This window comes from Dryobates pubescens, chromosome 13 (genome assembly GCF_014839835.1).
Source record: "Dryobates pubescens isolate bDryPub1 chromosome 13, bDryPub1.pri, whole genome shotgun sequence".
NCBI lineage: Eukaryota > Metazoa > Chordata > Aves > Piciformes > Picidae > Dryobates > Dryobates pubescens.
The window spans coordinates 33,354,693-33,375,077 of NC_071624.1; the positions used below are offsets into that span (position 1 = coordinate 33,354,693).

At 41.2% G+C, this 20,385-nt stretch overlaps 1 protein-coding gene across 1 annotated transcript; it reads left to right on the forward strand.

Annotated features, from left to right (window-relative positions):
* The first annotated feature begins 1,536 nt into the window (after nucleotides 1–1,536).
* Nucleotides 1,537–16,716, forward strand: LOC104307788 (carbonic anhydrase 4). The gene is made up of 8 exons (XM_009908881.2): nucleotides 1,537–1,708; nucleotides 10,084–10,137; nucleotides 10,619–10,789; nucleotides 13,433–13,590; nucleotides 13,759–13,851; nucleotides 14,566–14,629; nucleotides 15,099–15,262; nucleotides 16,235–16,716. Exons 1-8 carry the CDS (start codon nucleotides 1,651–1,653, stop codon nucleotides 16,424–16,426), a joined length of 954 nt encoding a protein of 317 aa, XP_009907183.1. The 5' UTR covers nucleotides 1,537–1,650; the 3' UTR covers nucleotides 16,427–16,716.
* The last annotated feature ends 3,669 nt before the right edge of the window (nucleotides 16,717–20,385 follow it).

The following is a 20,385-nucleotide window of genomic DNA, read 5'->3' on the forward strand; positions in this document are numbered from 1 at the left end:
CCTTTTTATGAATAAAAGTCCTGCTCATAAGTCAGCTGTCAGATTTCCCGTGGTTACAAAAGGTCCTGATCCTGTGTGGCCCTACTACTAAGAACAGAACAGCCATGCTCTTCACATGGGAGCCCACAGCTCTTGGTAAAAGCAAGAAGCACTTGTTTGGCTCCTGTTTTAATTCAGCCCTTGCTGGAGGATTAGGCTTGCACAGCACAACAAGAAAAACGCCACTTTACTCTATCCACCCCGTCATGGAGGAGCACTGGGTCAAGCATCCTGTCCTTTTTTGCACCCAGAGCAGCATACATTAACTGGAGCAGGGTAGATTTAGGGTGGACATCAGGAGGAAGTTCTTCACAATGAGAGTGGTGAGACACTGGAATAGGCTGCCCATGGATGTGGTGGAACCTGTAGGCATTCATAATCAGACTTTATGTGGCCCTGTGCAGCCTGCTCTAGTTGGAGGCGTCCCTGCTCACTTCAGAGGGCTTGGACAATATGACTTTTGAGGGTCCCTTCCAACTTGATGGATTCTCTGATTCTATTCTATTATTCTATGTGGGCTGCATCCCCACATACATACAAGGGGAAGGAGGAGCTGATCTCATTCTTTTGTGGTCCTCAGCTGTATCAAAATCCAACTCCAAATGAAAATGTGAAAATGTGAAAATGACAAATGAAGAAATATCAAAGTATAGAGATTAAATATCTCACTGGTAGAGGCTATAGAGGGAAAAGAAGTAGTGCCACTGCTCTGTACACACCTTTGTTTGGTGAGCCTGAATTGCCACTGAATCAGATACATACAAGTAAAGCATTCAGATAAGAAAGCAAAGGGGATATAAAAAGAAAGAAATCTGCCTTAATTATACTACTGTACCAGAAACAGAAAAATTAAAGAAAAGTATTATTTAATTAAAACCAAAACCAAACCACACACACACAAAAAAACCCCAACCAAAACCCAAAGGACAAAAAAAAACCCAGTCGGGAGAACAACAACAAGAAACAACCTAGAAGGTATGCTTTCAGTGAAGTCACTAAGTGCAAAAGCAGATGCAGGGAAGGTATTGGTGTGCCACCTAACAAACATTTCCTGTACTGCACACTGCAGTCCTATTTTCCAGGCTCACAAATCTACTTCAGTCCCTCCTGTTTGGAGGGCTATGTGGGGCAGGGATGAGGGGGGTGGTGTGTGAGGGAGATGAGGTTTTTGTTTGTTTCACTGGGGTTTTTTTTGAAACAAAACATGAACCTTAACACAGACATTAATTGAATGTCATGTGAGGTGTCAGGGCTACAAAACCCTACACAACAAAACAAGCTGCCAGTAAATAAGAATGGAGTGTTTTAGTAATAGGCTGCTAAAGGTGCATAGGTGGCAACGTGTCAGTTCTTGAGGACAGGCTGCTTGCTCAGTGATGGAAGCCTTATTCCTTTTGTCCTTCATCTTGGAGAAATGAATAAATTTAAGCAAATCAGGAGCAGGGTAAAGCTGGAGAAGTTACAAAGGGGAGGAGTTCACCTTCCCGGCTATGGCTTTCAGGTCTGTCCAGGACTACTTACTCCAGTATAAAACTGAGAGCAGAAATACGATCACACACTGAGAAGTCTAATCAATTCTGGTTTCAACATTGAGCCTATTTAAAATAGATAATGGAATTGCTGTTCCTTGTTCTGTTCTCTCTGCACATTCTCAAGACAGAGGCAGTAGGTAAGTCCTTGTCTGCTCTTTCTAACCCCATGTACCAAAGTTATTTTCATTTCTGATTTGTTTCTAGTACATACAGTACAGACTTTAATTCTTCTATGTGACAATTGACAGATGATTTATTTCTTTCTCTGCCTTTTACAATTTGTTGTAAAACATCAGGTATAGATAGACTTTTCTCATGAATGAATGAGTGGTGGGGTTGTTTAGGGGGGTTTCCACCTTTAGAGATTCTAGTTGCCTTCCTCCTCCAAGAAAAATCAATGAGGTTTGACTTGATCTCTGTAGTTAATTGTACATGTCAGTCTAAAAAAATCAAAACAATTTATTTGTAAACGTCTTAAAACTTCAGATACCTTGTTTTAGTTTTCTCCTCCCATCGCTTTGCTGGTTTTGCTATAAGATGAAATTCTTATGGGTGCCTCCTGAGAGCTAAAAAACCCAATATGTCTATCCCAGCAGCTCCATCTATTTTTGCACTCTGGGCACTATGTACAGTAGAACACTATGCAGCTATGAGTAGATTAAATAGCAATCTATAATTAGTTTTGGAAAATGCAGAAAGTATTTTTATGCTTCTATTAGATCAGCAAGCCTATAACATTGACTAAATCACCTTCTCTATCTAAATATCAGCACACAGGCTCAAAATTAAACACTGCAATCCTTAATAGTAATGAAGGGTCTGTTGTTTGACCTAAAATAGACTGGACTGCATTAAGGGGGGGAGGGGAGAGATTAGGGTTTATCAGGGGTATCAGAGGGAAGCACTGCACCAACAGCCCATTAAAGGGACATGGGTTTAAAGTTGCTCAAGATTCAGTTGCCAGACTTTGACTAACAGAGGTTCTGAGATGCTCACAAAGTGCTTTAACGAGCCCAGCCTGGGCACTGGGGAAATGGAGGGGATTTCCCACATTTTATTTCTCTGTTCTTAATCAGTTCAGTAGCTTCCCTTTCCCCTGAAAGTTCAGATACCTTCCCTCTTCCTTTGTATTTTCAGCTTTTCTCTCCAGAGGCTTCTCACAGGTACAGGTAAACACAAAGAGCCTTTGCTCTTCCAAAGTATACAGTTAGTGTTTGCGTGATATTGATTACTGACTCATTAATACTTTGCTGAATTTACTGCTCTATTATTAAGGGATTTATTACATCATCTTGAAAGAGTATTTAGGGAACCCCTTATGAGCTATAGCAGATGGCAGTAAGACAGGGAATGCGTACAATATCTTTTTGTTACCTTTTTTTTCCCCAGTGATTGTTATTTCCACTTTCTTCTCTGAGTGCAGAGACAAACTACACAGACTTTAACACATAGAAACCCTGCTCTCTTCCCCATCTTCTTTTCCAAACCTTTTCCTGAGGAAGAAGCTTCGTAGGATACATGATGCTATGTTAAAAGCTAAATGTTTATAGTAACTTCAACTTTTGAGAATGAGCCAAAATTATTTTTACAATTATCTCTGGAAGGTATTGTTGTAAGGAAAATAGGCATTGAATTTCCGTCATACACTTTTCAGTGCTACCTTGCATGCTCTCTGTTTATCAGCTCATTTAACACACCTTCATCAGGGCTGTTTCTCTAATCTGGGCAGCCTCATCATTCACCCCACACACAGTCAATAGAACTGATTGCTAATCTTTCACATTACTTTCAGCCTTGGCCTGTCTTAATATCATGACAGCTATGTTTTAAAGTTCTTACTAATAGTCCTCCTTATAAAGAAGCAAACTTCATTATCTCCATTCTACAAAAGAGAAACTGAGGCACATTGGTGCAGCCACCTGCCCAGAGTTCAACCAGCACCAGGAAACCAACAATTGCAGAGGGCACTAATGCACATCCATCTAGAAGCTTTGTGGTGGGGTTGCTGCAAGGGTCACTGGCACCAGTTTTCTTTAGGAGGGATTGAATGAATCCCAGCAATTTTAAACCTTTTTCTTCATCACAAACCATGGCTCAGCCATGAGAAGACATTCTCTCACAGCTCATGCTCTACTGCTCCAAAGGATTGATGCATGATAGAACATGATTCCTCTAATTTTCTGTATTTCTACTTACATACTTTAAACTTAGCATAAAACTTTTAACATGAGATTAATGTAACCATGGTGACACTGATTTTGTCACCATAATTCTCAGTCTGATGTTTCCTTAGGGTCGTTCAAATACAAAGTATACCTGGTGTAACTTCTTCCATTTCCAGGTCTAATAGTATGGACTGCACGTATATCACTAGTTGTATTTCATATCCCTTTTAGGGTTGGCAAGACTAAAATGGCGATGCATTTAGATACACTCTGAGGTGAAAAGTTGTATTTCCAATTGTTTAAGAAAGGGAAATAATAGCTGCAATATACCCGACAAGCTATCTCTGACATTATCTCGAAGTAGTTACTTTGGCTGCTACTCGAGAACAGACTTTTGATCTCAATTAATAATCTTTATCAGGATCATTGCTTAGGAATTCCTTCTCTTTCTTTCCTTGAAATTATTCAAGCCAATAAAATAGATGTAAAGGCTTCTCTGGGTCTGCCTCCCATCATCCATATGTTGTCCTTGTCAGACCCACTGTATGCCAGAAGGAACACTAGCTCACGTTAGCCAGATTGCCGAGTGTGCAGTGAGAGCAGGAGATATCTCCTGGCCCGGCACTCTGCCCTCCCTTCTCCATACAGCTACACTCAGGTAGCAGAGGATTCTCTACCTTTGTCATCTCTGCTAAACCAGGAGCAGCATTTTAGAACTTAATAGCTTCGAGACTCTGAAATAGTTTTACTAATAAGCTTTTGCTTTAAATGTGAATCCTACTGTTACATTTTATCAAATGAGCTCTTTAAGAGGGACTGTGGTGATGAACAGAAGTTTAGCCACTCTCATTTGGCTGCCACCTGGAGGGGTTTATAGCTGAGAGAGGAATGGACACAGGCTGCTTGACTGTGATATCTAAGGACGCAAACCCTGTAATCTCAGAGTACACTTAGTTCCTTCCATACTTTATGATAAAGGCACAAAATGCAAAGGCATTGCAACAATTTCATTCTTACCCTCTCTTTGACACTAAAATTCTACAAAAGCCAGAAAAGCCCTTGTGGAAGAGCAGCAGGTGAGACCAGTGGGAGCAGAGAGCAGCTTTCAGTCAGCTCTAACAGCCTGTTTCTTCTGGAGGCCAGAGAAACAAGCCCAGCAAGCAAAGACACAGCATTTTCTATTACTGGATGACTCCAGAAAAGCAGCTTCAAGACAGGGTTAGAATCATATATGGACCACACTTTGAAATGATTTTAAGTTCATATGTTTCTGTAGCCTGCAGTTGTGGCACTTAGGTATATCTGCATTGAACAAATAGATACAATTGGGTCAGACCAGGAATGTCTTGATTCTCACATTGGTTGTGTGTCAAGTTGTTCAAGAATTTGTACATCTTGCTTTAACCTACACTCACGTGCAGATCCTGAGTTCCTCCTGAAGTACTGCACATCGAAGTGTTAGAACATCACCTCTTCTGTCTCCATCACACATGAATCCAAGAGCTGTCTCTTGTACTCACGCATGCCTTCAGAGCTGCTGAAGGGTGATTGGCCACAGCACATAGTTATGGAAGGCTCAGAACACAGGTGAGGTGACTCAGGCCGTGGTTTGTGTGGTGCCTCAAGCAGAATATATTTACATGATAGGCATCGAGGTTCTTGAATAGAGAGATTTTTCACTGGGCTAAGGTATCTAAGGGCATCACAACTCCAAGATACAAAATCATTGTTCACTAGTTTGCAGCCCGCTGATGGTGACATGTAATGAGTGGGCAGATTTCCACGTACACAGTGGACCCAATCACATTATTAGTGCTCCACTTAAGGCTCAGCCTGATGAGCATGAGTACACTGCACTGTCATCAACTTGTTTTAACTCACTCTTCAGCTGACCTCATTCAGAACTGCAATGTGCTGCATCACCTTACCCTCCTGCTGCTTCTAACTTCAGCTCAGAGGGAAGGAAAGGAGCAAGGTAGAGGCCTTACGTAGGAGCCATACACAGGTGATGTCTCCTAAGCATCACTCTTCTTCCTCTTTAGAGGTATCAAGTGTAAGAATTGGAATATCCCCTATAAGCTACAAATTGTGCACTTGTGATACTTGAGAAAACTGGAGGCATGGTTTCTCCCAGCTGTTATATTTGGATTTTGAAGACTGGAAGCAGAAAGGCATTTTCAGAGACTGGAAACAGAAAAGCATTTCCAGAGACAGGCACCACTGTGGAACACCTTCCTCTTGCCTGTCCAAACAACCACACAATCCTTTAGGTCTTCAAGGCATGCTGCAAGGGTCACTTCTCCAGGTAGCTGTATGTCTCCACGTGATTAGGCTTTTTAACCTGTTTGCAGCATTGCAGGAGAAGTTTTGTTATGTTGCAGAATAAATCTAAAGGCCAATTATTAGATTTTTAGTCACATTTCTAGCCATAGGATCAGTCATCGCAAACCTAGCACTAAAGACTATAAAAGGACAGAAAAGCCACAAAGTAATTTGTTTGAACTAGATTTTAAATATTCTTACAAAAAGGATTTCTGAATTTCATTTGACACTGCCTCTGTGGTAAACAAAGGAAAGCAAAATTTCCCGCAGAAGCAAATCACCTTAGCCCTGGATACTCGTTTTTTGTTGAAGGCCAGCTTCCTTCTTTGATAGAGCACAGTTATGAGGACACATATCTATGACAGGCTACAACAGTATCACAGTTCACAGCTAAAACCACTTTTCCTCACCCTCTGACACAGAGGAAGTAATTTACAAGTGTTTATAAGGCACATCTAGAATACTGCAAGAAAAGTTGTAACAGATTTTAGGGATGGTTCTGGACGGTAGAGCAGCAACGAGAACTGTGGCATTCAGGGCAGCCTGGGCTCTCTGGCTGGCAGCAGTGTAGTGGAGGCACCATCAGCTGTGTGCCCCAGAAAACAGCCAACTGTCAGCCAGGGCATGGCTGAAAGAAGGTGACACAAGAGCTAAAGGGACAAACAAAGGAGTCAGTGAGGGGAAGGGACAGAAGGGATTTCAGCTAAAAAGCAATAGAGGATATTCTTGCTGTCTCAGTACTTCAGGTTAAGAGGTCATGCACATTTCAAGAGATTAAATATAGTTAATAAAAATAGCTGACTGTCAAGATAGAAAATTAATGAAAAGGGCATTTTCCAACTAGCCCTGAATACCAAATGCTCACAGCTCTGAGTCAGAGGAGATGTGGGCTTCCAGCAGCAGCTCAGCAGGTCCAAGTAGGGCAATAAGCAGGGATCAAGTAGGACAAAGTAGATTTAGGAACTTTGATGGAACTCAGGCAATATACCATGGTCCAAAGAGCTTAAGGGTCTTTTCCTAGATCACACAATAGCACGCAGGCAAACTGACTTCCAGCCAGAAACACTGTGCTCCATCCAGCTGCAGAAGTGGATGGAAGAAGGAGTTCTCAACTAAAGGAATTTTTTGCTTCAAGTTTCCACACTGGGCTTGATGGCAAAAACAATTGAAAACACTTAGAATAAAATAAAAACAATACACAATTGTATTGTTTTCCAGCTATTCTGGTGCCAAGGAACAGCTTTGTTCAGGAAACCAGTTGTAAATTTGACAAGGAAGAAGCAGAGATAAGTAGCACTGCTCACTTGCCAAGAGAGACTCCCTAAATTTAACTGTCTTGAACTTTGTGAAGGAAGAGGAGGCATCCAGCCCAGTGCAGTCCTACTTTAAATTAAACCCCAGTAAGGTCAAGGTGATACTTATGGTATGATGCATTAGCACTTCGATCAAGAATCCTGTAAGAGGGAGATATATTTGATAATGTAGAAATTCTAAGTCCAGGTGTATGTGGATTAGATGACTTCCAATGGTGACAGCAATACAAAGGTCTCTATTTAATGCCAATTAGAGAGGAGCTTTTGAAAATCCTGGCTGGTAGCTAAGACTGTCCTGAGCTCAGTGTAGACAAATGCTCATGGCTTAACTCATTCCCAGCCAGGTATGGAAGAAAGCTGTGAAACCCTCCAGGACTTGATGACCTCAGAGGTCTATTCCAGCCTCAATAATTCTGTGATTCGGCAAAAACACAGACACCCCCCCACCCCCCCACCCCCAACTTTCTAATGCATTTTCCTGGGTAATGAACAACAGGAAAGAGAATGGAGGAGCTGAGGTTTGATGGGAAGAGCAGTGAGGTGGGAGGGCTAAAGGAGAGGATCCGTCACCCTCCAAGAAAGACGCTTCAGAGACAGAGAGAGAAAATGTTGGGAAGGTGAAGGACATGTTGTCAAGATACGGTACAAAGGATGGATGAAGCAAGAACAGGAATTACAGATAATGAAGCAACTATTTAAATGTAAACACTGGGGAGGGAAAGGAATTGTTTAGGGTGGTTCAGTGATATTCCTCGGAGTGATGGGATGCAGATAAGCAAGTGGAAAAAGTAAGCTATGAAACAGGAAGCATTTCCTGACAGTGAAGGCTAATGGACTGTGGAGAAGTCTCCTAAGGGAAGTGGCAGGAGCCACTCAGACAATTAAAACTAGACTAGACAACATACCTTAGGGTATAACCACAGACAACTGACTGGATGTGACAAGTATCTTTCCTTCTTGCTTCAGAAACTAAGCCATAAACCAGGGGGTAAAAAAGACCATTGTAAATGCCAGGTACCTGTGAGGTAGGGAGGCATCACACCTAACTCAACTAAAATCCAAATGCAAATTTTCTTTGTGAGTGACACAGATTATGGCAGTCCGGTTCCTCCTCAGCAGTGCCTACACACAAGATCCTATTTTCTAATGCTACATTACTGCCAACCAAGAAACGTAAATCAAATCTAAATTGCGATAACCATTAATTCATTGTTTGCTCAGGCATTCTGCAGTGTTTAATTACCTCACTGATTGAGGTTTAACAGCTTTAAGGGCCTTTTACTTAAGAATCACTGAGTACACATCCTGCTCTGCTTCACTGATGCCTGCAACTTTCTAAACCACAACTGTGATAAGTACTCGATAGAAAAACACTAATTCTTTGTTAGTTTGTAGACATTACGAATTCTGCAGAAAGCTTACAAAATTACAAGCTGAGTATTTGACATATGTTGCATGCAGTAGAAGGGAAGAATGGTCCTGAGTGCTTGAGGCAGGGCAGCAGGAGCCACCTGAGGGATGGATTTTTAAATTTAATTTTATTTAACTTTTTGAGTTTTTAAACTTATTCTGCCCATAATCTTGATGTGCAGACTGAAAGACTTTTAGTATGCTCATGTGCCAATCTGCTAAGATGTGATTGAAACCCACCAGCTTCTTTGAGAACACCTGCCAAATATCAGCTGGTAAAAAGGCAGTGGTTGCTTTGTTTGGGAAGGGTTGGACTCAGGCAAGGAAAGGCTCCGTAAGCCACTTCCAATATTACGTGGTGATATTTACCTTGCCTTAGTGTTTCCTGTGGTTGTCCTTGATTTTTCATGGTACTATGGTTGTGGTCTAAAAGCTCCACAACCTTGCACAGAATGAACAATGAACTTGCTGCACTTAGTCCTAATTGTGAATCATATTTACTGTAAAATTTGATTTGCATTATGGTAATGCTTTGATGTCTAAGTCATGATCACACTCCCATTGTGCAAGGCACTATACAAATCCGGAACACTAGACCTTGTTCCAGGAATTTACAGCAAACAGATCAGAATACCTCAACGGACTTTGATTTTTCACCTGACAACTTTCTTTTCCGGTTTAACTGCCACCCCAAAGAGATTTGAGACCAAATTCTTGCAGGTAACTGTCCTCTCATGATGCATAAATGCTACCACCCTTAAGCATCTGTGTCCAGGTTATTCCTGCAGGGCATTCATTTTTCTCATGACACAGAAGTTGCAAAGAAAGACCACCCCCCCCATCACAGGGTGCTGGTGCAGCAGCTGTTACAGCAAATACTGACCCCTGGGCTAGATAAGTTGACAAAAATGTGTCTGCAGTCAGACATCCATACAGACACTAACACATGTGAATTGTATTTGGTGACATTCTGTGCTTAGAATTTCTGGTTCTGGTGTTTCCCAGTGGAGATGAGAAGTCACTCTTACTGCTGAAGAGCTGGCCAATGTCTTCTGTACACTTAAGAAATGAAACATCTTGCTCTAACAATATTGGATGCACAAAAATATCAAATCATCAAAAGAGTGTAGCCAGTCAGCACTTTGAGAATCGCAGGCTGCAGCTCCATTTCCTATCTGCTCTCTCGGGGGCTAATTTGTACAGCTTTTCATGAGCCTATTTTTGAATATATGAATTCTTTGGGAGGTTTTCTTGGTTTGGGGTTTTTTTGTTTGTCTTTTTGTTTGTTTGCTTGTTTTTCAGTTGGAGGCCACTGGTGCTATCAGTCACAGAAGTATCAACAGCCAGACTGTGAAGGTACTGCTAAATAATTTATTTTTCCTGTCACATTAGTGTTCAGATTCTTCTGATTGGCAAAGGATGTCTTTGTAGAAACAGAATCATAGAAGTTATAGAATCGTAGAACCATTTTGGATTGAAAGATCTTTAAGATCATCAAGTCCAACCATTAACTCAGCACTGTCAGGTTACCACTAAACCATGTCCCTCAGCACCACATTAGTCAACCCCGGTGCTAGCTCAATTTCTATTGTACAGCCATTTACATGTGCATACTTTCCTGTTAAGCTTAAGAGAACATTCTTGAACACATTAATAGTTGGTAAACTACAAAATAATTTAGATGCTAAGAAAGTTTCTGTATTAAATTATGATATCCAAAGATATTTTCTTCAAAGATGCTTAGTTTCCCAAGGAAGAACATATTGATTTTGATGGTTTTGCTTTATCAGGGATTTGAAGTCCATAGGAAAAACTGATTTTCTTCATCCTTACACAGAGCCTCGACAATGGTATCAAGTAGATACTGCCTGCAAAGGAAACAAACAGTCACCTATCAACATTGTCACCAAAAATGTCATTTATGACAAGAACCTTAAGCCACTGAATTTTGAAGGATATGATGTGAAGGGGTCTTCAAAATGGAACATAGAAAATAATGGACACACAGGCAAGTACTGTCAAATGCTTCCTATTATTATGGGATTTACTTGGGCCTTCACTTGGAACCTTCCACATGCTTCTTACAGGTCCTAGGCAAAGTGTTAGCTATCACTATTACTGCTTAAAAACAAGGAAGTGAAAATAAGATAGCACCCCTGTAGTTCAGAGGTGAAGGTTTCAGAAGCCCTTCTGAACCAAGGTTTTCTGGGAACTTCATGGAAATCACCAAGTTTTTGGATTCTGGACACAGTTATTGAGCATCTCAGTGGAAACTGGTTCTGTGCATGTGCAGAAGCAGTTTGAAATGTCTAGGGAACCCCTAACCAACCATCTCAGTGTGCATCAGTGTGTTACTAGTTCTTTAAACAATGAGCTGAAATCTCAGCTTTCATCTCATTTTCTCCACACGTGGAAGCAATCTAATGTGAGCTTCTTGGTCAGCTACTTACTGATTCAGTAAAGAGTGGAGAAAAATTTAGTAGTTTCACTTCCTCCACTAAAAGCAGTACTAATGACAATGCCTCAACTATATTGTGCTAAAAAAAATCAATTCTGTTTGGTTTGGTTTTCCTTTTTGTTTGCTTATTTATTTTGTGGGGGTGTTTGGGGCAGTTTGTTTGGGTCTTTCCCCATATCTATAGGTATTCTTAAAATGTCAGGTGGTTTGTTTTAAACTGCCAAACCCTTAAATTGGAAAGCTGCAAATGGCAAGTATTTTCCTAATTTAAAAAGGAGAGGTGGGAAGGTGGGCAGCTGGGTGGAATTTTAGCGCCTGAGGTCCTAGTTTAAAACATCAGTATTTTGGAGGATCATAAGGAAAAGCCATGTTCTGACTTCTCGCTGGTACATGCTAACGACTTTCCCATTACGGACTGATATTGTAGAAACTCCATATGACTAGAAATATCTTTCACACAAAAATTAATATTCATCAGGACTGGTCAGAACTTATATCTTTCCCAGCCATGCAAAAAGGATTAGGTTTTCAATCTTTAAAATGTCTTTCTTCTGAGAGCAACCAATTCCTGTGTTACAGTGAGTGCAACACTGGAACTGTTGCTGCTTAAATTACAGCTGCAATCAGAAAGCTTTACGTGAGATTAGACTATCGTTATGTTCAGTGATGTGCAGAAAACAAAGGCCAATGTCCCAAAGGTCCTACAAGCAAAACAAAGACAACAAAGATATGTTACTCTTCCACTTACAGATTAAAAAAAAAAACAAAAAGAGCAAAGTAGCTAAATGACTCACACAGGCTTCCAGTTCATTTGGAATTCAGAACAGAAGTGAAATCTCTGGGGCTTCAATTCAGTTGAAAACAATTCTTCCTATGGAAAGAAAAGTGTGGTGCTTAATGCAGAAATCTTAACAAGTAAACCTTGAAAATACATCCCAAGTGTCTCCAGCACAGGAAGTGGCAGTGATTTATAGCCAGAAAAAATGTCTCCTAAGAAAAGTCTGTTTTGCTGTTAACAAGCATCACATTAGATGGATAAAAAGACCTAGGTGCTTAGGCTTAAGTTGCGACACTAAATTAAAACAGATCATCTTTAAGCCCTGTCTGAAACAATTGTTACAGTGCAGACAATAGGAGATAATAGAATAGAATAGAATAGAATAGAATTAACCAGGTTGGAAGAGACCTTCGAGATCATCGTGTCCAACCTATCATCCGACACCACCTAATCAACTAAACCATACAACCAAGCATCCTGTCAAGCCTCGCCCTGAACACCCCCAGCGTCGGCGACCCCACCACCTCCTCAGGCAGCCCATTCCAATGGGCAATCACTCTCTCTGTGTAAAACTTCCTCCTAACCTCCAGCCTAAACCTCCCCTGACACAGCCTGAGACTGTGTCCTCTTGTTCTGGTACTGGTTGCCTGGGAGAAGAGATAAAAATGCCTAAAACCCAAATAAACTGTTGTCAAGCTTACTTTTAAGAATACTTTGATGGTGGGTGTTCTCCTAGACAAAAAAAAAAAAAAAAAAGGAAGAATACTTCTGAAAGGAGAAAGTAGCTCTGACTCCTGGAGTTATAATAGCAGTGAACAAATCACCAGAAATCACCTCAGTGCAATCAAGGAAAAAGAGTCTATTACTCTGTTGTGTACAAAATGCAATTAACTGATGACATTCCAAAGGCTATATCAATGGCTGCCATAAAAAGCCCTTTCCTCAGAACAGTCCAAAGTACGTCTCTGTCCTTTTCCTCCGGTTTACAGATGGAAAAAATACCACCCAATTAATTGCATTAATTCAGCTGAAGTAATGGGTAGCTCAGCTCTTCATCGAGTGAGGCTCTGCAGAATTCATCCAAATTCATTGAGCAAATCCTAGGCAGATGTGGGAGCAGAAGCTCCAGGAGCTGTGCCATGGAGGGATACCTAAATGCTGTTGCACATTATGGGAAGGGGGCTGTGATATTGCTCCCTTTTATCTCAGATGTATCTCAGCCAACATTTTGTAAGAGTTCAGATCCTGCAGGGTTGGACTTCTGCAACATTCAGTATGAAAAGCTGAGCCAGAATTTCAGGCTCCATTTGAATCTCATTTGAATCTCAAGGACATGCATCTCTCTGCTCTCACATGCTATTAATGTATAATTGCATTTCTTTTTATTTTTAAAACAACTTATTTGTTTTCCCCAGTTAAAGTAGCATTAAGCACATTCCCTAAAATTGGAGGAGGAGGTCTGAGGAGGAAATACAAGGCAGTAGAGTTTCATTTGCACTGGGGAATAGAAGGTGTGCCACAATACCTTCCTGGGTCAGAGCACAGCATAGATGGAGAAAAACAAGCCATGGAGGTAGGTGAGACTGTTTATGGATTATGGCTTTTCCTTGAGACTCTGCTTTTTGATATACTGTTGTGATGATTGGCTAGTTCTCCTATGAGACCCCTGATAGTGGAATGATGAACTGAGGAACTGTAGAGGAAGTTGAACAATAATTTGCCTTGGCTATTGTGTTTACAGCTTCATATTGTCCACATAAGAGAAGACGTTTCAGATGTAACAGAAGCAAAGAAACATGCAGATGGTGTGGCTGTGTTAGCATTCTTTATAAAGGTAGGTAATCAAACTTTTGATTGCCCATCTCAAATCTACCAGCAATTCGGCAATTTTGCTGAGTGATCCATTACCACATTCGTTACAGCACCTCAAGACTTCCTATTTTCTGAAGCCTCTCAGTGCCAACACTTAGTTCCTTTACTAATTTCTATGAACACAGGAGAATAGGAGACTCAGGGGTGACCTTATCACTCTCTACAACTACCTGAAGGGAGGTTGTAGACAGACGGATGATGGTCTCTTCTCCCAGGCAGCCAGTACCAGAACAAGAGGACACAGTCTCAGGCTGCGCCGGGGGAGGGTTAGGTTGGATGTTACGAAGAAGTTCTACACAGAGAGAGTGATTGCCCATTGGGATGGGCTGCCTGGGGAGGTGGTAGAGTCGCCATCATTGAAGGTGTTCAGGAGGAGACTTGATGGGGTGCTTGGTGCCATGGTTTAGTTGTTTAGGTGGTGTTGGATTGGTTGATAGGTTGGACACGATGATCTTGAAGGTCTCTTCCAACCTGGTTTATTCTATTGTTCTATTGTTGTAATATTCATAGAAATCGGTAAAGGAACTAAGTTGCTAATTGCTAAAAACAGCAAGGAGAATTACTTGCTCTTCTCTTTTGCCTTTGTGGTTCTTTTCCATTTAACTGACATTTAATTTAAAGCAAGCAGTTGTTGAGAAATAAGTGATTTGGAATTAAAAAAATAATTCCATTTCAGATTGAAGAAGAAAACAAAAACTACGCCACTCTAATAAAGGAATTGGAGAAAATCAAATACAAAGGTATGAAATTTGTGTTGGTCAAAACACATATTTATTTTGAGTATATGCAGTAGCAGGTACTTTGCAGTCCAATCTTGCTCTAATTACAGTAGAGAAAGACAAAAGATGGTTATTTTGTCAAGCACTTGGTGTCATAGGTGGGACAAAGTTTAGTTCTCCATATTTGCAGTAATGAAACCCTCCAGAACCTGAATGGCTATCCCTGCATTTGCAGGAGGAAGCATAGTGAGAAGGAAAATCACAGAGAGTGTTAACACAAGAGGTGTGTGTATCTTGTGGTCTGCAGGATCCAAGGCTGGCAGTCAGAGATTTCACAAGCAGCTCAGTGTGGCTGCCCTGAGTGGTGTGGGACACATGTGCATGGCTGGGGCTTCACAAAGCCATGAGCAGCAGACACCTTTGGAGACAAATGTGGGCAATGCCTGCGGCCACACCTGTTACAAGCAGTATTTGCATGTGGTTTGTCTAGGGGAAACAGCACAGATGGAGCCTTTGCCCCTGAGTTCTCTTCTCCCACCTGAGGAAGAGCTTGGAAAGTACTATCGGTATGAGGGCTCCCTCACCACTCCTGACTGCTATGAGGGTGTCACTTGGACAGTGTTTGAGAAGCCAGTTGAACTCAGTATTGCTCAGGTGAGTCACAGAGGGATAACCTGGAAGGGCTGCTTATGGTTATTTAATACAGACTTTTTAGATGCTGTGGTCCTGTGACACTTGGCATTAGCCTAAACAGTCCTGTGTGCCAGGGTTTTGACCCTGTTAAACCATGTCTCAAAAAATGGCAGGAAAGGAGAAGGAAGGGGAAATGACAATGCAAAAAGAAAGCCAAAAATCCCCACAGGTAAACACGTAGCTCAGCTTTTCGTCAGCAGTACTTCCACTGCTGTCATCTGCTCACTGCCAGATTTCACTGATTTTCTCCTAATGTCATAAGTGTCAAAATACCAAAACAGAATACTTCAAAATGCAAGCTATGAGTCTGTCAGCATCAGCTTTAAGCAACACATTTTTGTCCTGCAGAGACGAACGAGAAACTGAGTCATGATTGTTCAGCTGACAGCACACAATTACAAACCTCAGATGTCCTGGAATGGGCTGTCAGTGATACTGCTAGCCAGCACATCCTGGCTGAGAGCCAGCATCTGAGTCCCTTTTCCTGCAATGTACCCGTACAATCACTTCAGTCCCAGGAGCATGCTCAGCCACATTCAAGTCAGCAGAGCACAATACACAAGACTGTGTGTCTGCTTTCTCTGGGCCAGTGTTAGAAACATGAAGCAAACCCAGAAATTCTCATCCTCTCGCTTTGTGTCTCTGCAACACGATGGATAAGGGCAGGTATGTGTGTGTTACAAGGACTGGTGTAACGAGATCCATGAGCAGGACAAAACATTTGGCTCACACAGAAAGGAAGTCCTCATGATTTCCAAGGCTCAGAGAAGTCATCTGTTGGTGACTTCTGGCAGCAGCCTCCCCTCACGTTTCCTGCAAGATTTAATGCATCCATACAGCTCAAAACCAGAGTAAGGCACTGCATATTGATAATATAATAATTTCTAGAGTTTCATGGAATTTTAATGATGTGATTTTCATCTGTGTCTGCAGATTTCTCAGTTTTCAACAGTCCACTTTGATGGGAAGAACTCAACTCTCATGGCTGAAAATTTCCGACCTGTTCAGTTTCTGAACAAACGCAAGGTGTACTGTTCCAGTGCCAGCAGCACCCTCCTGCCTCCTACTAAGGTTGTAATGTTGGTCCTGATGCTTGTGTGCATCCTGTTTTCTCTTTTCCAGTGAACTCTTCTTGCCTCATTCAAGGTTCTGAGCTTTTTGGAGTCTTTTTGCTTGGTTGGTTTGTTTTTGTTCTAATTTTATTGCTGCTGCTATTTTTTTTTTTCAATCAAGTATTCTAACTCATGAATTGTATTTGAACACTGAATTAACCTTGTCCTCTTCCACATACTAACTAAAGAGTTCTGTTGCTGCTCTTACATAAAATGAACTCCATTGCACTAAATCACAGAATTTGAAGGAACTGTAAGATAAAGCTATGAAGATTCAAATTTAAAAACCCCCACACTAGTTACAGAAAATGTTAGGATGGATTATCTGCAAGCCTGTAGCTTTAACACAACACTGGAGGGACACTTCACAAGCTCTACAAAGAACCTTCAAGTGGAATCTGTTCCTAAGTGCCTATGCAGGGTTTTGTTTGGAGTGTGTTTACATTCAACACTGCAAACCAGGAAGATGGTAACGTGGAGCGATTCTTATCATCCCTACCTTGTCCCACACAAGGATACTACAGAGAACAAGATAAAAAATGCTCATACAGAATGAGTAAACTCTGGGCTGTCCTATTTAGAGAAGGATATGTGACAAATTTCATCTGTGCTTGTGGGTTTTCCTGAGCGCATCAAGTGATATATTGATCCCAGACCTTCTGGTCTCAACGTGGAGAGCAGAAATACAACGAACAGACAGTTGTGAGGATGTGACTACTGCTGCAGGGTGGGCAAAGTGGCCCAGACCTGTGGAGCTGGTGGCTATTTACTGAGACATAGGTGAATGCTACAGTTCCACTTTCCCACAGCCTATCTCCTTAAGCCCATTTTTAAATGTTTAACAGGTGCCTTTCTCCCCATTTGCTTTCCCATCCATTTCTAAGAGGCACTACTTTGTTATTTTTATTGCCGTCCTTTTCTCACATGGTTTAGAGGTATAACACCTCCTATCACTTCCAGGGCCTCACAGACATGAAGGCCATCTAGATGTTCCATTATTATTCCCTTTTTGGGTTCCCGCAGTACTAATACAATTTCCTCCCCTTCCTCCTTCAGAATAGTTAAAATTAATTTTTAGATAAGGATGCTGGATTCCTTTCCTCTAATGTACTGATTCCGGATTTGGGGGTTTTCTGTTAAGCCTATATATGCATCCCAGTATAGAGTCCTACTCTGGGTTGCTCATCAATCTGATGTGCTAGAAAGACCAAGAGAAGCTCGACCCCATGTACCACTTACACATCTGTGGAAGTTCCCTGCTTTGGAAGGCTGCATTTGAAGAATGATACTTTGGTGATCCTTTACAGTTTTCATCTGCTTAATAAAATGGGCCAGCTCAAGACATACCACATTTTAGGAGTTTGAAATGCCAGTTTGAACATTTCGGTGTGAATATTCCATGTGTTGTGATCCTGTGTCCCATCCCTCCCCCCCTCCCTTTTTTTTTTTAAATAATATGTCTGTGGTATTCACATGTGGTTAAGACTCATAGCTTTTCCAAGGAGGTTGTGGTTTGAACAGATTTCCCCAGATCTTACTGCACTACTCAAAAATTTTGGAAATGGCATTTCCTTGTATTATTCCAGTTCTCTCTGAAGACATACACAACAGCCTTCTTTGGCTAATGCCGTATCACGTTACAGCTTCTTCAGCCGCACTGAAATGGGATCTCATACAAGTAGATTTGTAGGCTTTTTCCCCCTTAGGGCAATGTTTGCAGAGATAACTTCATGCTACAGCTGCATGGCCACTTCGGGGAAAATCATGGCCCTGAGATTAACTACAACTCACCAAAGGAGAAAAAACAGGGCGTAAAATTATTTTAATATTTAACAATCAATAGTACCAGGTTAAAAAAAAAAAACCCCAACCACAAGACACCACATGGGAAAGCAAATACACCTTAAGTTTAGAGAAATGATTGAGACTCTTAAGTGTATTTTTAGCTAATTGATAAACTTTTGAGAAGCAAACATAAATGAAAGATTAAACTTGAACAGAGACCTATGCTTTCATTGCCTTGAGTTTTTATTTCTTTTGTCCTTGCTGAAGGGGAATCCACACATCACTCATTCAGAAAATGAATGTGACTTTTCCCCCTGCTTTCTTCTCAGCATTTAGGGCTGGGTTTGCTTTTGGTGGCAACATTGAGATGTTTCTGATACCTGTCAGCTTCCAGAGAATTTACTTCACGTGAGTCATCTGACTATTATCCTAAGGATGACTGGAAGAAACTATGGAGGATATGGATCATCTGTCCTTCATAGCTAGTAATTAATGCCAGAGGCAGTTTTTCACTAGGCTATGCCTCAGCTTACAATGTAGACAGAGAGGAGCATTTGCAGCAATTCCTTACAGTGTAGGAGGATCCTCTTTACTATGAAATATGCTAAAACTAAGGGGGAGGGAAATCTAGAAAAGATGGGTAGTCCTCTGTAAGTATCCTTCTACACAAGCCTCAGCATTAATAAAATCTGAATAGCCAAATATGACCATTTTTACTGAGTGAGTGAGTTTTACACCAGTGAGGAAATAGAAATGCTACAATCTGCCTCTGTGTCAGTGATCTAGTTCGCTTTGTTCTTGGTTAGGGGCACATCTTTACAGCCAGGCAGACACATTCTGTTCTGGTGCAAGACATGACAATTACAGGGCTAGTATTTATGTGGTGAATAAATATAAATCTACAGCAAAAGCTATTCTATTGAAAAAGCAGTAAAAGACAGGAAGGCTTGAGGTGGGCCATTTGTTTTTCTTTTGTGAGTATGGTTATGGGAAAGCAATTTGCTGTTCTAGAGATAGCTTCAGGCACTGATTTTCAAGAATTGTGTCTACTCTACATTTGACATAAAACTTCTTATAACGTGAAGACACTGGGAAACAACAGTCGCTTCTGAAGAATTCATAGCCAAGCTGTAATAATACAGGAAAGGGTGTGTGTAAGGGGTGGACCAGAGGTATTTAGAAAGACCCAGAAAGAACAGTCTTTTCCCAGGTACAGAAAAATTAAAACAGAACTTTGCTAATATGTTCCCCATATGTTGGAACCAGGGTTGAAGGCTGCTTAGCTTCTCTGACTTGATACTGGAGTGCAATAGAAAATAAACAACACTTGAAACTAAAATTTTCTATACATGTACGTTTCAGGTTTAAAACAAAACAGTCAAGCAGGGGCTTTGTCAGCTTGAATCAAGTCACAGTTAGACTAGCATTTGGGTTGCACAAAAAGAGAGGCATGAGCTGATTGTATTCAAGAGTGCAAAGACCAAAATATTTTGGGAAATTCTCAGAGTTTGGATGTAGCTTTGCTTATGAGACCTCTGTCCTTTGGAAACAGTTTGCATTTTGGTTTGGGATTTGCCAGTGAAACCTGTCATGATCGAGGCCATTCACTGTAAGACTGAATAAAAGCCAGGGTCTCAGCTTTTGGTAGGTCCTCCCTGTGTCTAAAAGTATATCAAGCTGAGAATACATGGTGCTGTGCAATGAATCTTAAATGCAGTACTTCTCCAGTTTTGGATCAGACCTTGATTTGCATGGAAGACTTCAGAGGTCTGGGAGGTGAAGGAGCACATCTACTATGTGAACACAAGCCCTGCTTCACTCCTGTCTCAATATCCTGACAATCTGTGGGAGATCAGGGAGAGGAGACAGGAGGACCAGACACAAAAAGATTCCTAATACAATATGCTTTCAGAAAAACATTTTCTCAGGAAGCAGAAAGAGACAAGGAAATTTAGCTGTTACTCACAAGAAATATATTTACATTATCCACAAAGAATTTAAACAAGCTTGCCAGCTTCATTGTATGGTCAGGTCCTCCTGCTGACTAACACAGGCTCAAAATGTATTTTTCTACTGGTTTTGAAGTTTAATAAGCATGTCAGTACCAGGTGTAATGTCAGCCATCTCTGATCTTGAACCAAGGGAGGCCCATAGCCTACTGCTGCACCTTGCACAGGAGATAATGCT